Raw genomic sequence first — 20,844 nt, 5'->3', positions numbered from 1 at the left:
GCTTGAGATGAATTTCAAATGGCGTCCATTGCTATTTATTTGTCCTCCACATCCATTTTTGACCATGATCTGATTGGCCGATTAAATTCAATAACTTACGCATTTCTTACGGTCACTTATTATATATTTGTTCACAAACGAGCTGAAAATTAACACTTGAAAGAATTCATTCTGTATTTGAGCTGACAGTTGCTTATTTGTTATTGAACAAATATACATATTTGGATTTACTGTCTAGTGCATATGTAATTCAGTACACATGTGTATTCAGTACACATGTGAATCCCGTGCTATAAAAAGATGCAAATCAAGTTACGTTTAGTTGATTGTTGATAATTAAGGTTTTTAACTTCCTTTTACCCCATCTCTGAAAAAAAAATCAACTAATCCACGCGCGTCTTAGGCATCAACATGAAGACCGTATATATTACACATATCCGGTGGCTAATTTAGCGATACCCGGTTATTGAGGGAGTTCTTACCGTAAATGCCGACCAAACTTAAAATTTTTCATACAGTTATTTCAAGTACTTTAAAGTAGGTCATCGATGGGGTAAACCCGTTACATAGTCATTTAATGACCGGGTACGAAATTTACCCTGGTCACTAGTAATTCGTATTCACTTTGGGGTCTCAACTTTAATGATATATACACACTTCATTATGAAGACCTATTAAACAACTTAATTACAAAAATAAAAAAAATGTAGCCCCCCCTTTTTTTTTTTTTTTTGGGGGGGGGGTAATCCCATTTTCAAGATTGTCCATGATTCCTACAAAGACATCTACTTATTATTATTATTAATTATGAGTGATTTACATGTACCGGTCTGCTTTAAAATCCCCCCAAAAATATAAAATAAAATAAAATTCCACAAAATACTCACTCTGAGCTTAAATACTGAGTGCTTAATTAGCATTTGCCATAATTAGAAACAGCAAAAGTATTTGTATTAATTTTTACCTCGACATCGTACAATTTTACTACCGCTAAAATAACCCACCATACGATATGACATGTAAATGAATATATAAATGTACAAACTTTGTAGATTTTAACGTGCAAATGAAAATTTGCGTTTTTATACCATATAACAATATTATTGGAAAAGTATTTTAAATTGCAATGGATATAATATAACATTTATGGACTTTACTGTATTTATTTAAGAATTGGCAATAATAAATATTTCGTCTATTGAAAAATAAAATAAATGTACCATATGCATATTGTTTATTGCGCGAAGTTCTGAATTTGACAGAAAAGGGGCGTGTCAATATTTTATTTTATTTATTGAGATATAACAAAATTATTTTAACCAATCAGATTACAGTATTTATCTCAAATTAATGTATATGCATACAAATCCATATTTCCAAGGAAATGGTAACTCCAGCAGTTGCACATGAGGCTTGTTCAACATATTGAATCGTTTTATTGATCGATGTGCATGTTTCGTTAATGTTTTCATTGTGATTTGGAATGTGTTGATGTTGAGAGCAACCAAAAAGTGGGATATGATAAAGATAAAGTTTTAAATATATTTGAATTAACAAACTTCATTGGATGAACATCAACAGCAACTATTTATTCAACTTGAAATACTTCGTTTTTCTAACAAATCGCTGTTCATTGATCGGATAAAATTAAATCCTAAATCATGGTTTGTCAAGAATAAGGTTAAAATGGTGATTCGTCAAGTAAGTTTTGATTGTTTTCAAATAAATGCTTATGGTAAAGATAATTGAAACGAGTGTCGAAATAAAGATAACCAAATTTTTGTATTAAATTCGATTTTTTCAAAGAAGTCATAACCTTTTAATTTGCGTTTTCGTGAAGATTAATCGATTGAGTTCGTCTTATTTTGTTTTAGAACAAAAATGATTAAGAATCTAAATTTTTTCTTATATTCACCACTTTTATTATGCAATTTAAACAAAGGTCAACGGTCTCGATTCACAAATCCAAAAACAACGATTACTTTAACTGATACACCAAGCACAATATATTGAAATATATTTTCACTGTTGTTTTTGAAAAATTATTGATTGACAGTTCACTGGAGATAAATCTTATGTTCCATATTCTTCATTTCTTTTTGGTCTTTTATTTAGTCTCTTTCTTTCCACCTTTCGTTTTGTCATCTTTGTGTGTAATTTTTTTCGCAGCTTTTTTAGTCGCAAATTTACAACCTGAAACAAAGATATTTTACAAATGTTAATCTTGTTTTCAACCAATGCTTAAAATGAATTCAGTACAAAATAAATCTTATCAACAATATATTTTCGCCTTCATTTCCTAACTTAAATTGTTTCCGATAATCACTGTTCGTGTGACTAAATGACTGTTTGAACTGAAACATGGTTTTGTAAATACTAGATTGAAGTGATCGGTACAGACGTTTTATGGTCGTCATCATGAATTCATTGATCGTTACGATGTATTCATCTGCACCATATGAACCGATTAGTTCAACGTGCCTCAGTTTTCCTTTTCTCTTTCTCCCATCTCCGACTTGATCTTTTATGAGCAGCTCGGTGAGTGTTTCTAGAAAAGCAAAGGGTGCTTGTCTTACCAGTACACCTGATCCATGCTCCCAGTTTTTTAGTGGAGTCCGTTTTCCTTATGTGCTTTCGGTACTGTGTATGTATTGTTTTGGTTATTTTATGTTCTTTGCTGTGTGTGTCTATTTTCCTTGTCTGGTCTCTTTCCCTGGATTACATTCTTATGATTTAGGCTGGATCATAATACCGTTGATTACCCTTTTAATGTCAACCCAATTTGATGAGGCAGAGAAGATTAAAATCGCGGAACCATCTTTTTATGTTCTAGACACATATACACAATAAGTTTGCAATGTACATGTACTAAGACGCAAACCAGAAGAAGGGATTTGATTTTTTTCATATATAACTTATTTCTTCATCTCCTCAGTTCACTATGTCAACATCTCAATGGACGCTTACTCTTCTAGAGCACCTGATCCATGCTCCCAATTTTTAGTGAGTCCGAGTTGTTCATTTACTTTTGTTACTTTGTATGAGTTATTTTGATTATGTTATTTTCTTTATTGTGTTTGTCTGTTTTCCGTGTCTGCTTAAATTTAATTGTTATTTGTCACTGTATAGTCTTTAACTTACAGCAGCAGAATACTTTTAAAAGACATCCTGTGAAATCGAATTCAATACCGCCGCCGATATCCGTATCTGGTATATCTCCGGGAACAGCGTCAGTGTTAACAAGGTCAAGAGCTTCGCCGCCTTTGTAAGAGAAAAACTGATGCTAACAACAATGATACAAAATTAAAATTATATTACAATTGCATTGTGAAAAAAAACATGTATTGGACTATTATACCTTCAAGGTATTAAGTTCGAGACAAAACATGTCGGGAAAAGTTGTAATTTAACATCTTTATTGATTTGAAAAATATAAACCGTATGTTTATGTAAGTATAAAGTTTCAATTCAGACACAGAGGACAAAATTTCCTCATCAGTTTACTTGCAACTGCTTCTGATTATGGTCTAATTTGGGGAATCATTTCTTTAATGTGGGTGTCAAGTTGGTTTGACCTACCCCAAAATGTATATATTACAATTTATTTGTTTTGTATTTACGGCTTTATTTTCGACATTACCTTGGTTTAGTAAAGCTTTTATAGCCTAACATATGACCTTACCTATCTCTTCTGCTGCATCAAAGGTTTTGTCAATCTTCTTATTCCTTTCTTTATCTCCTGACATTTTGCTGTTTCTGCAAAAAGTATAAACTGTCATGTTCATGGAATGTTTTAATAGAACAGTTTAATATTAATTATTCCAAACAGATGTTATTGCAAAGTGTATAGTAAATTTATATGAATCAATGTATTTGACGATGTTCGTTTAATATTGCGTATTAATGCAAGGAATGTAATTGTAAATAATAAAAATGTTAATTATTTACATATTACATTTTGAACAGTTCATGTGGGAGATTCCACAATTTACACTGTTTCATGTGGGAGACATTTATGTAAAAGCAATTTTTTTTTATGTAAGAATTCAAATTTTTTTGTACATTTCACAGAAAATGTAATACTTAAAACCAAAAACCTCCCTCATACAAATGTACCTTACATTCTTATAGGGGATATTTTCGTAATTTTTCAGTAATTTTGTGGGAGTCTCTCCCAATATGTCAGGGTTAACAGGTAAGATATTATAATGCACTTAAAAGTAAAGTGTAACTTGTCAAGAGTAGCAAATAAAGACTTTTTATCCTTCTTCTTGCTCTTTTTGCTGGCGGACTATGTGACACTTTTACAACCTGAAACAGATCTGAATACAGAAAGAACGTTTTCGGGTGAACAAATAACATATGTAGAACAAAAGAGGTTCGTTTATTCCGTCTGTATTCCTATACATATATGAATTATCTCTACTATTGGCACTTTATGAATTTCATATGGACTGATAATTAAGAAAGCAAACACAAACAAACACTGTAATGGAAGATCAGTTTCTGTTTTAAGTATATATCATGTTGATTATCGCCTTCAGAATTGTATATCAAGGACGTGATCATATATAAACAGCAAAATGCGCGAAAGCAGCGATGCAACTTACTTAAGGATTGCAATATATACAGAAAAACTGTAAACTCTTTACGTTGGAAGAGTAATTATTGGAACCAAGAATCTAGCGGATATCAAAAAAATATTATCCAGGGACAAAGACCAGACATGGAAAACAGACATATACACACATAAAATGACCAAAATACATACACAGTAACAAAAGCAAAAGTAAATGAGCAACTCGGACGCCACTTAAAACTGGAAGCATGGATCTTGTGCACCGGTTGGACGATACATTTAAACTTTGAAGGTCGAGATACTGGTGTTACCCTATGTTAGACCTTCAAAATTGGCATTGTTTAAGTGGTAACAAAAGTCACTGTGATGTAATTTCTTTTAAGGACATTGCTTGTAATTAGAATGACAGCAAAGATTATCTGATAACAAAGATATCAGGCAAATAAGTATAAGTATTTATTCGCAATCATCGAAATGTTTATGTTTAATATACAAGATGAATTGTACCAGAAATTGTTATGACACAGTTTTATTACTGATTCGTATCTATAGAATGGTTATGTGGCATAGAACGTCTTCAGTTTTTAGATAAATGATCTTATCAATGCAAGTTTTTTACGTATTTAATCGCACAACTCAATCACATACCCTCATGATGTGTCGATAGATTAGTGATGTGTGTCTTTTATTTCTATTAAGAGAATTTCTTTCCCCTTAAATATATTTTTTAGCCGTGAATAGATAGTTTAGTTACACGTAATTGTAAATTTTATCCATATAACCATATACTTAGAGCAACAGAATATATTTTAAAAATAATGCCCGTTGGAACTCCTTTAATATCAACGTCGAACTCAGCTTCTGGTATATTTTCGGCAACTTCTAGAGCGAGAGCGCTTTCCCCTAATAAAGAGGTGACATTATTATATCTACGTTTATACACAGATAAATGAATGTTTTAATATACTTTAACAAATTGTTAATTGCAACATATAAAATGAGTATATTTCATATAAGATGTATGGCTCAAGTAAATCCGCAAGCAAAGGCAAAAAGTAAACCACGACAAGGACTAGAATATGTATAATCAAGGAATAAATACAGATGTGTCAGTCTTTGTAAGAATCAGGCAGTGGGTGAAACATGGTATGAAGAAAACCATCATTTTGGATGTGTTATTTGACTACTTACACGATCAGAATCAAGGGGAAAAAAAAGATTTTCTATTTTAAATTGGTTCATTGAGATATAATTTAATTGAAATGCACTGTAAAGTACTTTTTAATGGCAAATAACTCTGTCATAAACATTGTTTTTCTAACATTCTTCGAGTATATCCAATGATGTAAAGATCACATAATGGTCTTTTCAAATAGAGAAAGCACCCTTGAGTGAAATTATACTGCCGGATCGGTGGGGTTTTGACATTCATGTTTCTTATTTTTTTCTTATTTCGCCTGATTCTTAAAATACTTACACTTAATCAAGAAAACAGAAAGATTATGAAAATTACCATGAATTAACCATGCAGTAATCCGGAGTCAACAAATATTAAGCGTATGGAGGGAGTGCTAGGGTAGGGATAGTATACCCAGCTTTTCTAGAAACAACCACCAAGATGCTCATTAAAAGTTAAATTCAGATTAATATAAAATGGTTTACAATTATCATGGTCGACACCGTCACTATCAAAGAGCTAATGACATCGAATTTAAAACATTTGATGTGATGACCTTAGTCTTGTTTGTTCTAATAGCTTATATGTATTGTATGAAGTTTTGCATGGAACAAAATAATTCTTGTAACTTCAGCAATCTCTGGCATAACACAGAGGCTGTGTTATTAATTCTTTTTACGCAGGGAGTACATGCACTTTAGCACAGATTAAAGGAAAAGTTTAAATGACGAATCATTGCATGGGTGGTATGATCAAGTTGCGAATTATTTTCCTTCCGTGATTTTTTCCCTTGTATTACACATGGTAGAAGCTCTTTGTGATGAGTTTTGGAATCCTATTTCGATAATTTTGGTTTTTGGTACATCTGTTTTACAATTAAGTTTTGGATTGAGATCTTCTTATATATATAGAAGGGTCTGAAAAATTCCCAACGATGTTAGAACTGTCAAATTTGCAAAGCAAATTTTTGGTCGTTCCCTCCGCGGGACTCGAACTCGTACCGCTGTGACATCTATGGCAACACCGCCTGCACTAAGTCCAGCGCCCTAGACCACTCGGCCAGCTAGGCTATATATGAATTTGATGTTAATGATTCTGATTAATGGTTACTCCTTGACAAAAGCGTAGAGTTAATCCAAATTTGCAATATATATATGATTGGTATTTTTTGTCTACCCCGGACTTGACTTTTTTTAACGTTATGGTGTATCCATCTGCACCATGAAAACTGATTTATTCAACAGGTCATAGTTTACCTTTCCTCGTTTGTCTACCCCGGACTTGACTTTTTATGAGCAACTCGGCGGGTGTTTCTAGAAAAACAGAGGACGCTTACCCTACCGGTGCACCTGGTCCATGCTCCCAGTTTTTAGTGGAATCCGAGTTGCTCATTTACTTTTGTTACTTTGTATGTATGATTTTAGTTACTTTATGTTCTTTGTTGTGTATGTCTGTTTTCCATGTCTGGTCTTTGTCCCTGGATTACATTCTTTTGATTACCGCTATAACCTTGGTTCCCTTGATTACTCTTTGTAATGTATAATACTTGTTGATGAACAAATTCAGAAAATAGTTCAATTGTGGCCAAAGTTATACTCACAAAAACTCGCGATACTTGCATATGAGTAGGTATTTATCGGATTCATTATGAATAGATTTCTAAAGACTAAATGTGAATTTAACCCTGTGTTCGACATTTAAAAGTGAAGAAGAAATAAAAACCTTAGTATGTAGATATAACACGGAAATCCAGATATTTGGATTACTCATTAAAAACAAACATGCATTGCCAAACATAAGACAATTACAAAACACGCAACAACATAACTACCAAATCGTACTAAAACTAAATTTGAGGACAAGATAACTAGCATCATTTTCATATGAAAAAGTAGACACTTACTTTTTAAAAGATTATAAAGATGATAGGTTTCAAGGCATACATTTAATTTCTATTCCTGCATCTATTAATTTAGGATATTTCTTCTCACCAAAAAAGTCACCTACCTGTTCCGACAGTTTCCGAGTCTAATGATCCTGATTGAAATTTGGTTATACCAGGAAGTTGGTGCTTACCATTCAACAAAGAGCTCAAAAAGGCAGTCGAAAAAGAATTTGCGCAATACTTCTAAATGTCCGTTAGTATTTAAAAGTCGGGTTAAAATATCAGGGCGTTAGTGTTGGATACAAGGGACCAATGTTTCTTTTACCTTTATCTCATTTGCAAATAGTCCTTTTTCATATTTGCAGAAAGCATGCCATTTTAGCAAGTTTTGCAATAGGACGAAACTCACTAACACAAGAAAACCTATAGTTGGCGGTGTCATTGGGGACATTGAGAACAGTAATGATTCTTCTTGGAAACTTATACTAATTTCACTTCGATAAGTACCTGAATGGTTTGAAATAGGCTATTTAAAAGTATCCGCAGATCTAATGAATTGAATATTTGAATTTGAAGTCTCTTGGTGTTCATTGCTTCAATTTGACAGTAAAACCGTGTGTCGAATAACATGAATGTATTGAATTATTTCCTTTTCCTTAGAATCTTTGAAAAAAAAGTCAAATTCGGAAATATTTTAAAAAAGGACTATTCATGTGATTCCGGATTTCACTTAAGACATTATTGTTAATAACATAGGATATACAATGTTTGATACGGATCAAAGTTGTTCGAGAATAGATCATGCGAGAGTATATGTTTGCTGTTTTTTTTTTTCACTAAATAAATTCTCGAAATCTATTGCAATACGAAATTTTATTTTTAGTCCATTTCTACAACATTACGAATGCGTTACTACTCATTCAAACGTATTACGTGTTATTTAAACTCTTATTAAACTAATGACATGTTTGTATTTGAATTCTTCGAACAATGAAATACATATGAATCTGAGATATAAGATAATTACTGTTTAGGTATCCTAATAATGGCTATGCTTAGTTACCTTCTTTAAAATTCTGCTACTTCTTTGTTCAAATCGGAAGGTGTTGTTCTATTCACACTATATTTGACTTAAAAATGTTTTTTTAGTTAATAGGTACCTATGTCAGGTTGTAAATCGACATACTCGATTGAGTGTTTAAATTAAAATTTGTCTTTCTTTTTGATTCTTATTGTGACGGTGTATATATCCTGGAACCAGTTTTTGACCATGGATGTCAGTGGCGGATCCAGAGTTTAAGGTTAGGGGTAAAACATTGTTTTGACAGGATCACTGGGGAGGATTTAATGATTTTAATGATTTAAAACACACAATATTTCAACAAGTTTTTTTCTAAGGGGGGAGCGCATCCGCCGCCCCTGTATCTGCCACTAGATGTTAACACTATGATATCCCCAACATATTTTAGGAAGAAGATTGATGATGCTACAATAGATACATCATATTTCGAAATGTGTGTCAATACATTACTTATACATTTTCTTTCGTCACATTTATTTTTTTCTTTTTCACATGTAAATTCGGTAATGTCGGATTTTGTTATACACATTACGACAAGCTCCAAATAGCGTCTGACGTTCGAATTTCACTCAAGACGCTGCAGCCAGCCCTCTCAAAAAATGTAAGAATATTGCAAAGTCGGGATAACTGAATGATTTTACGCGACGTTATCCGATTGTCTAGCGACGTATGATTTAAATTACGCCCGAGAATTTCAAAAGGCCTGTCTGCAGTAGTAAGAGAGAAAACGAAAGTCTGCCGCTGCGTGGAGCATTGGAATATAAGTACAAAAAGTAAGTAAACCGGGAACATTTTTGCAGTTTTTTTTGCGGTAAGAGCTGCAACGCAAAACAAAAACTGAAATGAATATTACTTTCGAGAACATTTTACCATAATTCGAGGAAACATCTCGAATTCGAAACAGTGCGAAAGTAGATTGTTTTCATAAATCTCGAAAAAGAGACGGCGAAAAAAATTCCCGTTTTACAGTAAAAATATTAACGTGACTCAGTCGTAGTTTATATGCTTTCTAAATGTGTTATTTTGTCATTGAAACCTCTCATCCATGTTTTATCATACTGAATTTATTTATACATGTGAATGAAGAACACCAATTACAGGTATAGAAAGGTGATTGATTGTGGACACGATGTAGTATACTAGGTTGTGTTAAATATATTGTTTATCGTGTTTTATGGACACAATTACTTGTTGATTTGAACACACTTTAAACAGACTCAAAAATAATTGATATGTTTATAATTATGACACTCTTATGACACTGATTTTTGTCGCTTGATACTACTACCCTATAATAAAATGAATGATCAAAGTTAAATTACTTTATAAAACTAATCATCTTTATTATTGACACTTGAGCAATATACAGTCAAGTATGCATTAACAACAAATAGTGTAATTACAATACATGTAGTAATATTTAACATAATTCATTGTGAATGCTTGTCTGCAATAAAAATTATGATTTACAATAAACATATAAAATATTAGGGTATTGTCGACAATACAGCTTGTATGCACATGAATCAAAGAGAGGGGATGCGAGGTTTTTCCCTTTTCGGTATCCGACACCGAATGCACATTAAAGGGAATTTGTTTATTTGCAAGAGTAATCAAGGGAACCAAGGTTATAGCGGTAATCAAAAGAATGCAATCCAGGGACAATGACCAGACATGGAAAACAGACATACACAACAAAGAACATGCAATGTGTCCCAATTGTTCACAGCAGAACCGATTTCATTGCTTCAAAGTAAATTTAATAATATTAGAAATATGAAAACAAAACTATACGTGTGCAATAAAAACAACACAACTGTATTTGACATTATATATTTGTTGGTTGAAGATGTTGACTGTAGGATACAATATTCTTATATTTTTTGTTACTTTATACTAGTATGTGAAAATCTAGATTGTTAATGGGGAGTGGTTATGAGAGCATTGTCTTATATTGACGTTTACATTTAAATCCAGATTATCTAGGCCTCAATGGGCACGTCTTTTGTTCCAAATGTTATTTCATTTGTTTCATCATTTTAATTTGCAGCCTTGTGCGCACCAATTTTAATAACTTTTTACAGCCTACAAGAATAAAGATGTTGTGATAATTGAACAAAAGTGATACAATCGAAAAATACTTCAGCTAAAAATAACATTGTATGCGATCCATTTATATAATATAGTACAGAACGTTAGAATATTGAAAGGTGTTGCTGTTTTCTGTCCCTGATATTTACCATGCTTTTCATCTCGGTTACAAATATCCATCCATTATTGCAAAATAAATAGGTCAAATATTAATTATAGATATACTAGATATAGCAAAATCATACTATCGATTTGAAATGCTTCTTTTACCGACTATGTTTACTACCTAACTGAATCGTTACAGTACATTGATCCTTCTGACAAAACAAAAATAATAGATCTCTGCAAAATTATAATGTTAAAAATAAAGCTAAAATGGTGTGTATAAACTTAACTTACTAAACTACTTGATTATCGTAGCGTCACTATTGGGTCACTAGTATACATGAATTATACTAATTATATCGTATAAAAATCAAACTAAATTGAAAAATACGACCGTGATTATTAGAAATTTCTATAATAGGGTGTGTTTTATTATAAGGAAAAAAACGGCCTAAATGCCAGAAGTTGAATAAAATATTTATCAGGTAGAATGTGATAGAGTAGTCAAATAGAGACTGATATATCACTCAATAGAGTGTGATAAACTATTGAAGTAGAAACTGATACATTGTACAGAGTAATCAAGGGAACCAAGGTTATAGCGGTAATCAAGGAAGTAGAATATACATTGTACAGAGTTATTCATTAGCAAAACGTTGAGTATATATTACTTCAAAGGTACTAAGTGATTATTAGTCAAGAAGAGAATGATTCATTAGCCAAGCAGAGAATAATACATTATTCAAGTAATAACTGATACATAAGTCAAATAGAGAGTGTTACATAAGTCTTGAACAGAGTGATATATTAACAAAGCAGAGAATGATACAATACTCAGGCAGAGAATGATTTATTTCTCAAGTAGTGAGGGGTACATTACTTAAGTAGAGAGTGATACATTACATAAGAAGAGAGTGATAAATTACTAAAATAGAGTCGCGATACATTAGTCAAGTAGAGATTGATACATTTCTCAAGTAGAGTCGCGATACATTACTCAAGAAGAGAGTGATACATTACTCAAGTAGAGTCGCGATACATTACTCAATAAGAGAGTGATACATTACTCAAGTAGAGAATGATTCATCATTCAATGAGAGACTGGCTGTTCTATAACACAATAGAGTATGATGCATTATTTGAGTAAAGTGTAAAGTATTACACAATTACAGAAAGACATATAGTTAGTGATTCATCACATGTACATTCCAAGTATAAAAAGTAATTCGTTTGTCAAAGAGTCCATTACAGAAATAGGCTATGATAAATATTAAAAAAGGACCTTTTTAAATAGCGATTGAATTATTCGTTAAAATTTCATAGGTCAAGTATACAATAATATTTAATTCATCTCTTTTGAAAAGGGAAAGCACACTTACAACAGCACAAAATCTTAAGAAGAATGCCTGTTGATACGCTTTCAACATCGCCATCAAAATCGGCCGCCACATTTTCAGCAATATCGAGTGCACCTTTTCCTAAAAAGAGAGAGCATGTTTGACATACACTTCTGTTATTGTAAATGTTTAACAAACACATCATTAAACAAAGGATAAAAACAATGAAGTACTTAAAATTAAATAAGTAATTTATTTATTGCATGAAAATGTAGACCAACAAAACTCAGGATCAAAGGCAAATAAGACGATGGTATGCGAATGCAAAAAGGGTAGAAAGAGGGAATGGGTAATTTCAATGTCACGTGAACTTACCTGTTGCCCCGGCAACCCCAAAACCGTCATCTTTTTTTTTTATCTCTTGCTTTTTTTTCATCGTTTGACATATCCGTGGTTTCTGTGTGTGTTTATCTGTAGTTTATTCTACATACATATTTTCAAGTTATATTCATATGAGTTTCTGTCTTTTTTTTTAGTTTAGTCCACATAATTTGTTAGTTAATTTGTACCTTGAAACTGTGCTTTTGCTACACTATTATTTGAGATCGATGTGCATTGAGCTTTTGCTTATTTATTTCAAATAAATGCTCGCAAATGTTACATATGTTCTTAATAGTACCTTCAACCAGACGATTACGTCTCTCTTGACCTACTCAATGAGTCATTTGGTAGAATTAATTCCAAATCAGCTGTTATGATTGATGCCGATTTCAATTTAGGCCACATGAATTAGGAGTCTCAAAGTGCCGTTGCATGAAAACATAAAACCAGCAATTAATGGATATTAATAATGACCATAGTTTAAAACAAATTGTTAATAAACCTACTAGATATGACAAAATTCTAGATTTAATAATCACAAACTATCAAACGGTTATTAATAAAATTGAACTTATACCTCCCTTAGGTGAAGCTGACCATAACATTGTTAAATTAGAATGTGTATTATCACTGAAAAGATGCAAACATCACCTATGAAAATATTTAGTTATAACTAAGCAAACTGGTCATAAATTGAACAGGATATTAACAAAGTCCATCAGCAGTTAACTGAAAAGAAAGGAAAAATGAACATCGATGAAGTATGATTAACATTCAAACACAAATAACAAAAAAAAAATCAACCCTGATAACATACCAAAGAAAATGCTAAAGAACAGTAGATATCTTCCATGCGTACCAAAACAGCTTAAAAAGAGACATGAAAATATTTAACAAGAAATATCGTAAATGCAAATGGTATTCTAACATCTGACTCAAAATCTAAGTAAACATCTTGAATGACTAACTCAACAACGCATTTACACAGACGATCCAATTCCACAAAAACTATCCACAAATGCCAGACATAAATATAACAAAAACAGGCATTGACAAATTGCTAAAAAAGATAAACATCCATTAAGCAGCAGGGACAGACCAAATACATGGTACAATTTTAATGTTTAAATTTTAATTTTAATTGCATTTATGATATTTCTTGTAGTACACTCCAGCCAATGCAGGAGAGGGATCAAGGCGTTGGACACAGAACATAAACCCCATGTTCTATCCAAAACCTACACCAATAGTTATCAAATGTAAATAGTTCTAAAATGTATATATGTTTGGTTTCCATCATTAACTTGTTTGAATGCATCATCATCGTCATTTTGTGAATTCACATTAGACGCTTTATTGGCGTATCACCTTCGACAGCCAAGGAACAAAAGATACAAGAAGAAGAAGAAGGAGAAGAGGAAGAAGAAGAAATCAAGTTTCTTGATTTAAAGAAGACGATTGTGCTACAATCAAACAAACTTTGTGATAATTTTCTTTATACATTTTTGTCTAAGTAACCTAAACAAACAGGTTCAAAATCAAAATATTCAAAGTAAATTGTCTTTTGTTAGCATAACCCATTATTCAAAGAGAAAAACAGGCAAAAAAGCAACTAAAAATATTGAAAATTTTGGTATGTTGTACACGTGTTTCAAAGAGGTAATTTTTCCTGAAGTACTTATTTTTACATTCGCCATAGACAGAAAGCGCAAAAAATAGTACCCCTTGAAATTTGTATTTAATACTATATATAACGTTAATCGTATTTTCAGATCATGAAAATTAATATCCACAAATATGTTCCCTTGACAGCAACCGAAAAACGTGTACGTATACCCCAACTCCCATCAGCACCATTTGCACAAAAAGCATCTTACATGTGTGTTGAAGAAAGAAAGAGTAATCAAAGGATTCAAGATTCTAGCGGAAATAAAAATAAAGTAATCCAGGGACAAAGACAAGACATGGAAAACAGACATACACAAGGTACATAAATAAGTAAAATAATACATACAAAGTAACAAAAGTAAAAGTGTTAATTACTATTGATATTTTTTGACAAAATGAATGAAAAACATGAAAATACCAATTCAATACAAAAAAATAAGATTTATAGAAAATATTTTAATATAACTTGCCAAAAGTGTTTAAATTAAATAAAAGTATTACAATTTAAATATTTGAAAACACCAATCTAATATGAAAAAAATATAATTAAATTTCGGTATGTTGTATATGTGTTTCAAAGACTAACCTCGTATCAAAAGGATTTGAACCAAGTACATAGGATTAATACAAATAGTCAAGAACAAATACTCATAAAATACAAGTAAAAAAGAAAGCCAAATCCAGCACTGAACAATACACAGAACGCGTTTTCTAATCTCATCATTGATCAATTCATAACTGATGATGGATTTGGCCTTCTATTTTGTTATTTTGTGTTTTGAGCCCTTCTTGTATACATTTATTTATCTATGAAGATCTTCCTATATTTTTGATTCTAACGCTGCTGAGTAGAAGTTACACCTTGAACACGTGTACAGTGTATCAAAGTTTACAATATACATGATATATATATATGATTGGTATTTTTCTATTTAAAGCGAACTAGGAATAGCAAAGATTGAGTTACTGTTATGGCAAGGATTTGATATCATTATTTGCCGGTTTATCATAACTACCTTTTAGTTTGTAAAATATTAATGAATCACTTAAATTATTACTATAAATCAAATAATTTTACCTGTTGATTAAAGACTTCGTCCACCTGTAAGTAAAATTTCCAAATCAAATTGATTTTACTGGAAATTAAATCGTAGTTCGAATAAACAGGAAGAATTGTGCGTTAAATACTTCCAAGAATCGAAACTAACTCTGTGTTCACAATGTTGCCAAATTTGTGAAGTAAGGGTCATGATAGGGCCATGGGATTACAATGTTCTACAGTAAATGTTTGACAGTGTTTTACTTTGGCCATTATCTCGACCGCTTTCGTACTAAAAATCATGAGATTGACTTCCGGTCGTAATTTAAGCTACTTATGGTCACTGTACAAAAGGTGGAAACTTTGTATTTTTTTGTTTTAGTGTAATGGAACTCTAAAAATGTATTTCTGTGCCGAATGTATTTTCGTTTAAGCGGGAGTCCATGCAAAAACCAGGCAGTGGGTGGCCCATGACAAATTTTGTTTTAAAAAAATCCTCATTTCATATCATAAATGCATCCTTTCTGAAACTGAAAGTTGATTTTTTATTTACTTCAATGATTAGGGAGAAATAAAGTATGTAGTAAGCATTGAAATTCATTTTAAAAATGGGAGATAAATTTTGTATAACCGCACACTAAAACCTTTGTTGTAATATTCCATGACCAAAGTGTTTTCATTGAAGCCCAGTCGCCTTTACACGGAATAATACGTACTAATTTCGGCTCATTTGTTTCTTTGTACATATTATTTTGGTAATTTTATGTTCTATGTTGTGCGTATCTGTTTTCCATGTCTGATCTTTGTCTATGGGTCACATTCCTTTGATTTTCGCTAGAATCTCGGTTCCCTTGACTACTCTTTCCCTTGAAAAAAAATATGCTTATTATTTCTGGCATCGAATAGCTGACGAACAGTAGGTTAATGTCAGATATTTATAGTAGTAATGCTATATTCAGTCTTCATGGAATACAAGGCAAATTAGTTATGCTGTAAAATTGAATGATGCATGATAAACCAGAAATTTTTTTTTTTTAATTGCAAGTGCTGCATTACTCGATTTGCCCTGACGTCCTTAAAAATAAATACCGGTCAAGTCGTCTAGAAAAAATGCGTAATTATATTTACTCTTTTTTTCCGAGTTGCTTATTTACTTTTGTTCCTTTGTACGTTTTATTTTGGTTATTTTATATTCTTTGTTGTGTTTTTTCCATATCTGGTCTTTATCCCTGGATTCCATTCTTTTGATTTCGGCTTGAATCTTGGTTTCTTTGATTACTCTTATCTTAATCAGATACGAAGTTTTGCTAAAAATATCTTATCTATATCTCGATTTCTTGTGCAACTAATGCATCAGATCTATTTATGGTCGCCCATAGAGAATATGTAGGAAATGTGATGATGTATTTTACATCCTACTAATATACGTTCGTTTTTAAGACCTAACCCCGAAAATTATATTTGAGATTGCTTTCAAAGTCTCCTTTTATATAGCGGAAAAATATATAAACTTTGAAAATTGTTATTATAAATGACACGTGTATTTCTCATAGCAAGTTGATCAGACAAGGATTACAAATATAACGTGCAATTTAAGAATTCTATAAACACGTAGCTTTCAATTGTAGGTGTAACATAACACTGACTGTAGAGATCTGATCGAGTACATTTAGAACGATGACTTTTAAAAATAATGTACTTGATAATAAACTTTCCCAAATTTGCATTATATACACAGAATGAAAAAGGTAAAGGGTCACTTTTTAAAGTTTTTTTTTCGAAATGAATACTTCTTTAAGTATCAGTCCACATAAAATTCAAACATTTCCTATTGTAGAGGTGATTGATGGTGTAGAAAACCCCACGAAACAAGTTATGTTTTTCGGTCTACATATGCTATATTTGTATGCAACAATAGTCTTTTTGTATTTTGATCTGCACTTTTGAGAGAACCGCACATTCATAACCCACCAAAATTAACGAAATCAAGAACGATAACACCTGCAAAGTACCGATTCATACACAATCTATATCATTTTTATGTAACCAAATGAAACACTAAGGCTAGTTATATTATGTGGTCTGTAACTGTTTCTGAACATAAAACTGAACTTGGTGGGTTTTTGACATGCATGAATCGCCTCATGTTATATTTTGTTTATAAAGACTGCTAGTTAGATACATAGAAGAGAAAAAAAAACATATATATATTTTTTACACATTAACATTATAAAACTCAAATCTAATACATTTTGCTTTGAATTTCAATAATTCTAGTATGTATTCATTTTGAAAAAAAGTGATTCTTTTAAAAGTGATTCTTAACTTTTTTGTCGAGTATAGTTTATCATAATATTAACATGACAATTTGCCCCGGGGAGCGGATTCCCTTAAAATTAGTCTGGAATCACTGTAATTTAAACACGTATGTTATAACATGTGTAAATATGCATAACATATCGAAACTGAATGGAAGTAACAGGGAAGTACGTGTTCAGTAAAATTTTATTTTTGGTTATTTTGTACATTTCGGTCAATTCATACACACGTTTGCCAGGTAGGGTACTGATTTAATTAAGGAGTTATTCAGTTTAAAAAAAATGATTAAGAATACTTGATTGAGTTTAAATTTAGGATTAAAAATTAAAATAAATAAAATGATAAATTTAATTTTATAGTTATATGGTGTGTCCGTTATTTCAAATCGTACTAGTAGTTGTATAAAAATTGTGACATTATACCAATTTAATTCTTTTTCTATAACTACTGTTTAATGCACGTTTAATAAACAAATATAGATGATTCGTTTGAAATATGCCACAGATCTAGATGGTTCGTTTGAAATATGCTCTTGATATTTTGTTTTCGTATTTTGGGGGTCAGCTTAAGCACTCACTCAAAATAAAAAAAAAGTAGTCGTGTGTATCTTTTAAACCAAATCGTGATATCACAGGAAAAAATAAAGAAAAACAATTCGGGTCATCAATTGGTATAACGATAATTAAACTATTATACGTTTTAGAGCTTTCTGTTCCCTTTTCTCTCAGCTTCAATACAAAACTTGTCATTAGCAATTGTGTTTACTTAGATTGACGATAGGTTATAAACCCATTAAACACGCAGATGGACACATGCGCACCATTCATTGGTCGATAGCGCATATTTTGGTATTTCTTTTTACACTTTGGTAAAAAAAAGATCACTAGAAGCAGTACAAACAGTTTTGTTATTTATTTAACACATACTTTTCATTTAAACTATTTCGAAATTATGCTTTGTTTTAGATACATCAGTGTAGTTTGTAATTTAGACTTAACAAAAAAAAACGTTTCGCTGTATGTCAATTTTTTGATGATTCAGTCCAACTACCGTTGCAAATTCGAAACGAAATAAATTGTGGTGACAAAATAACATATATGAAATATTGCATTTGATGACGGAAACAAGGTAATGAAACTACGGACATCGTGAAGATTAAGATAAAAGTACCTTGCCACACAAAAATAAAACAGATATCATTTATAATAAGATTTTTGTCACTTGAAAATTTAGAATGAAGTTGGTTGCGGTCACTGCAGCAGTCCTCATTAGCCTTTTAGGCGCTCAAGTAATCTCTGCCCAAGGATACTATGGCGGTGTTGGAAATGTTGGGTATTCTATTGGCTACGGAAACTGGAACAAAGGTGGATATCTAGGAGGACTTGGCGGAAACTGGGGCATGAAGGGTGGTTTCAGTGGAGCGGGATTTTCAAGCTATGGAACAGGATATTCTGGATATGGAAAAAGTAACAGATTTAAATAAATTGTTCATGGTGAATATAGATCATAAAATAAACACATTGTACCAATGTTAGATAAATGTAGATAATTTTTTAAAAAATCCCCATTACGATATTTACGTGTGTCCTCAGGCATTGTCAGCTGACGAGAGCGTGCAGCAGTATCTCTCTACAATATCTTGATGAAAGCGAAGACAAAAACGAATTTACTAATAGTACATGTATAATTGACTAATCTCAATCACTTTTTTAACTTTCATGTCATGTACATTGTTATATTTTCTGGGAAATTTATAATCATTTATTTCCAATTAATAATTTTGAATATCATTTAGGTTTAAGTGGTTACGGAAGTCTGAAGAAAGGATACAGTGGTTATGGAAAGAAAGGAGGATTTATCGATGAAACAATCATCCTTCCCGGGGGACCAATCCCATTACCAGCAGGGTACGGCGCTGGAGTTGCCGGTGTAGGTGCTGGCGTCGGCTCTGGACTGGGAAGTGGAATTTTTGCTGCAAATGGACCTCTAGGACTATGTAAGTATAAACTTTTAACCGCTTGGTAGCTTTTTGTTCGGGTTGGACAGTTATTTGGTTTACAAGTTTAAATTATTCAAATCTTTTGTAATGTAAGAAGATTTTTTAAAAGATGTCAGTTTCTATTTTCTTTTCTGTTGTTGTTTACACATGGTTCAATGAAGACATGTTTAACTTTTACATTTGTTTGGTTTACAGTTGTACTAGTATTCCTGGGTCTGGTCTTATTGAACAACAACTAAAGTGCTGTTACTTACTTCTCTAAATGGTGAGTATAACGTTCAAACATTATCCAGGGAGGTTAGAACAGATAGAACTGTAATCGTTGGACTTTCCACGACTGTAGGCACCAACCATTTTAATACCGTGCAAGGATTGGAACAGGGATAGAGTATCCTGTCTGGTCTTTAGAGAAAGTCAAACATTCAGGGAAAAAAATAATAAGAATTTTTATCAATTACTGATCTTTGAGTACTATAGTCAGACTTTGACATAGATATAAATGACAGGTTTTAAGAAAAGGTGAATCACATATTACAGAATTTGCATGATTCATACAAAAACTGCTACTTTGTTAAATATGTATGAGGAATAGGCAAATAGGTCAAAATACTTTATACTTGTACTTAATACACTACAAAAATACCAAAAAAAAAAATTTAATTGATTAATACTCAATGCAACTATTCCACTTATTCTATGTTGTTTATTTCAGAGAACTGCACGTTTAATTCCCGGAACTTCCGTATCCAGCTTATACCATACATGCACTTTAATATAGAATAAAGCTATCATTGTATTACAGATTAGATTTTTTCCCCGAAAATCTTTAAATTCTTAAAATTAAAGGTACATTTTACTTTAAATCAAACATGATTACGGAGTTTTTATTAAAATGTTTGACCAGGAAGAATGCCAAATACTTTAGGGGTCGTTATTTCTGGAAGAAAGAGGCTAAGCTCTCTTACACCGGAAATCGTCTAAAGTCATCCATACGGTTGTAAGTCATCTATTTTCATTTGCGATAAATGAGGGTCCAATTTTAAGTTTGTATTATATGGGGTTGTCAATAATTTGTCATTTGTCACAAATGCAAATACATGACTTATTGCTGTAAAAATGACATATAGACAGCTCTGTGCTCTCAGTCACAAGTGAATTTTCATGATATTACCTTGTGGTTTAA

General features: G+C 31.8%; 1 protein-coding gene and 2 long non-coding RNA genes across 5 annotated transcripts; 1 reads left to right on the top strand and 2 right to left on the bottom strand.

Moving 5' to 3' along the window:
- Window positions 1-1,898: 1,898 nt before the first annotated feature.
- On the bottom strand, window positions 1,899-7,890 carry LOC148599634 (uncharacterized). The gene is made up of 4 exons (XR_015917996.1): window positions 7,764-7,890; window positions 3,683-3,756; window positions 3,142-3,261; window positions 1,899-2,193 (listed from the first exon to the last, which is right to left on the bottom strand). It is a non-coding gene; the product is annotated as an uncharacterized LOC148599634 (long non-coding RNA).
- A 935-nt stretch (window positions 7,891-8,825) lies between these two features.
- Window positions 8,826-20,534, top strand: LOC148599632 (uncharacterized). 3 transcript variants are annotated; one of them, XM_088558631.1, is made up of 6 exons: window positions 8,826-8,942; window positions 13,802-13,895; window positions 18,896-19,128; window positions 19,458-19,658; window positions 19,857-19,926; window positions 20,374-20,534. In XM_088558631.1, exons 3-5 carry the CDS (start codon window positions 18,897-18,899, stop codon window positions 19,898-19,900), a joined length of 477 nt encoding a protein of 158 aa, XP_088414757.1. In that variant the 5' UTR covers window positions 8,826-8,942; window positions 13,802-13,895; window position 18,896; the 3' UTR covers window positions 19,901-19,926; window positions 20,374-20,534. The 3 variants fall into 3 exon arrangements, with proteins under 3 accessions (XP_088414757.1, XP_088414755.1, XP_088414756.1); XM_088558629.1 differs by lacking the exons at window positions 8,826-8,942; window positions 13,802-13,895 and adding an exon at window positions 17,797-17,829; XM_088558630.1 differs by lacking the exons at window positions 8,826-8,942; window positions 13,802-13,895 and adding an exon at window positions 17,821-17,900.
- Window positions 10,052-13,806, bottom strand: LOC148599633 (uncharacterized). The gene is made up of 3 exons (XR_015917997.1): window positions 12,935-13,806; window positions 12,298-12,396; window positions 10,052-10,807 (listed from the first exon to the last, which is right to left on the bottom strand). It is a non-coding gene; the product is annotated as an uncharacterized LOC148599633 (long non-coding RNA).
- Window positions 20,535-20,844: the final 310 nt, after the last annotated feature.

This window comes from Perna viridis, chromosome 13 (genome assembly GCF_037379345.1).
Source record: "Perna viridis isolate PV_CMFRI_1.1 ecotype Kerala chromosome 13, ASM3737934v1, whole genome shotgun sequence".
Taxonomy (NCBI): Eukaryota; Metazoa; Mollusca; class Bivalvia; order Mytilida; family Mytilidae; genus Perna; species Perna viridis.
Note: the sequence above shows the minus strand (reverse complement) of the source record. Positions and strands in the feature narration are given on the sequence as shown.

Bases quoted from the DNA above. Each gene is read 5' to 3' on its own strand.
- LOC148599632 (XM_088558629.1), top strand. The intron at 19,129-19,457 runs GTAACAGATTTA...AATATCATTTAG, and splicing joins ATATTCTGGATATGGAAAAA to GTTTAAGTGGTTACGGAAGT. The intron at 19,659-19,856 runs GTAAGTATAAAC...TTTGGTTTACAG, and splicing joins AAATGGACCTCTAGGACTAT to TTGTACTAGTATTCCTGGGT.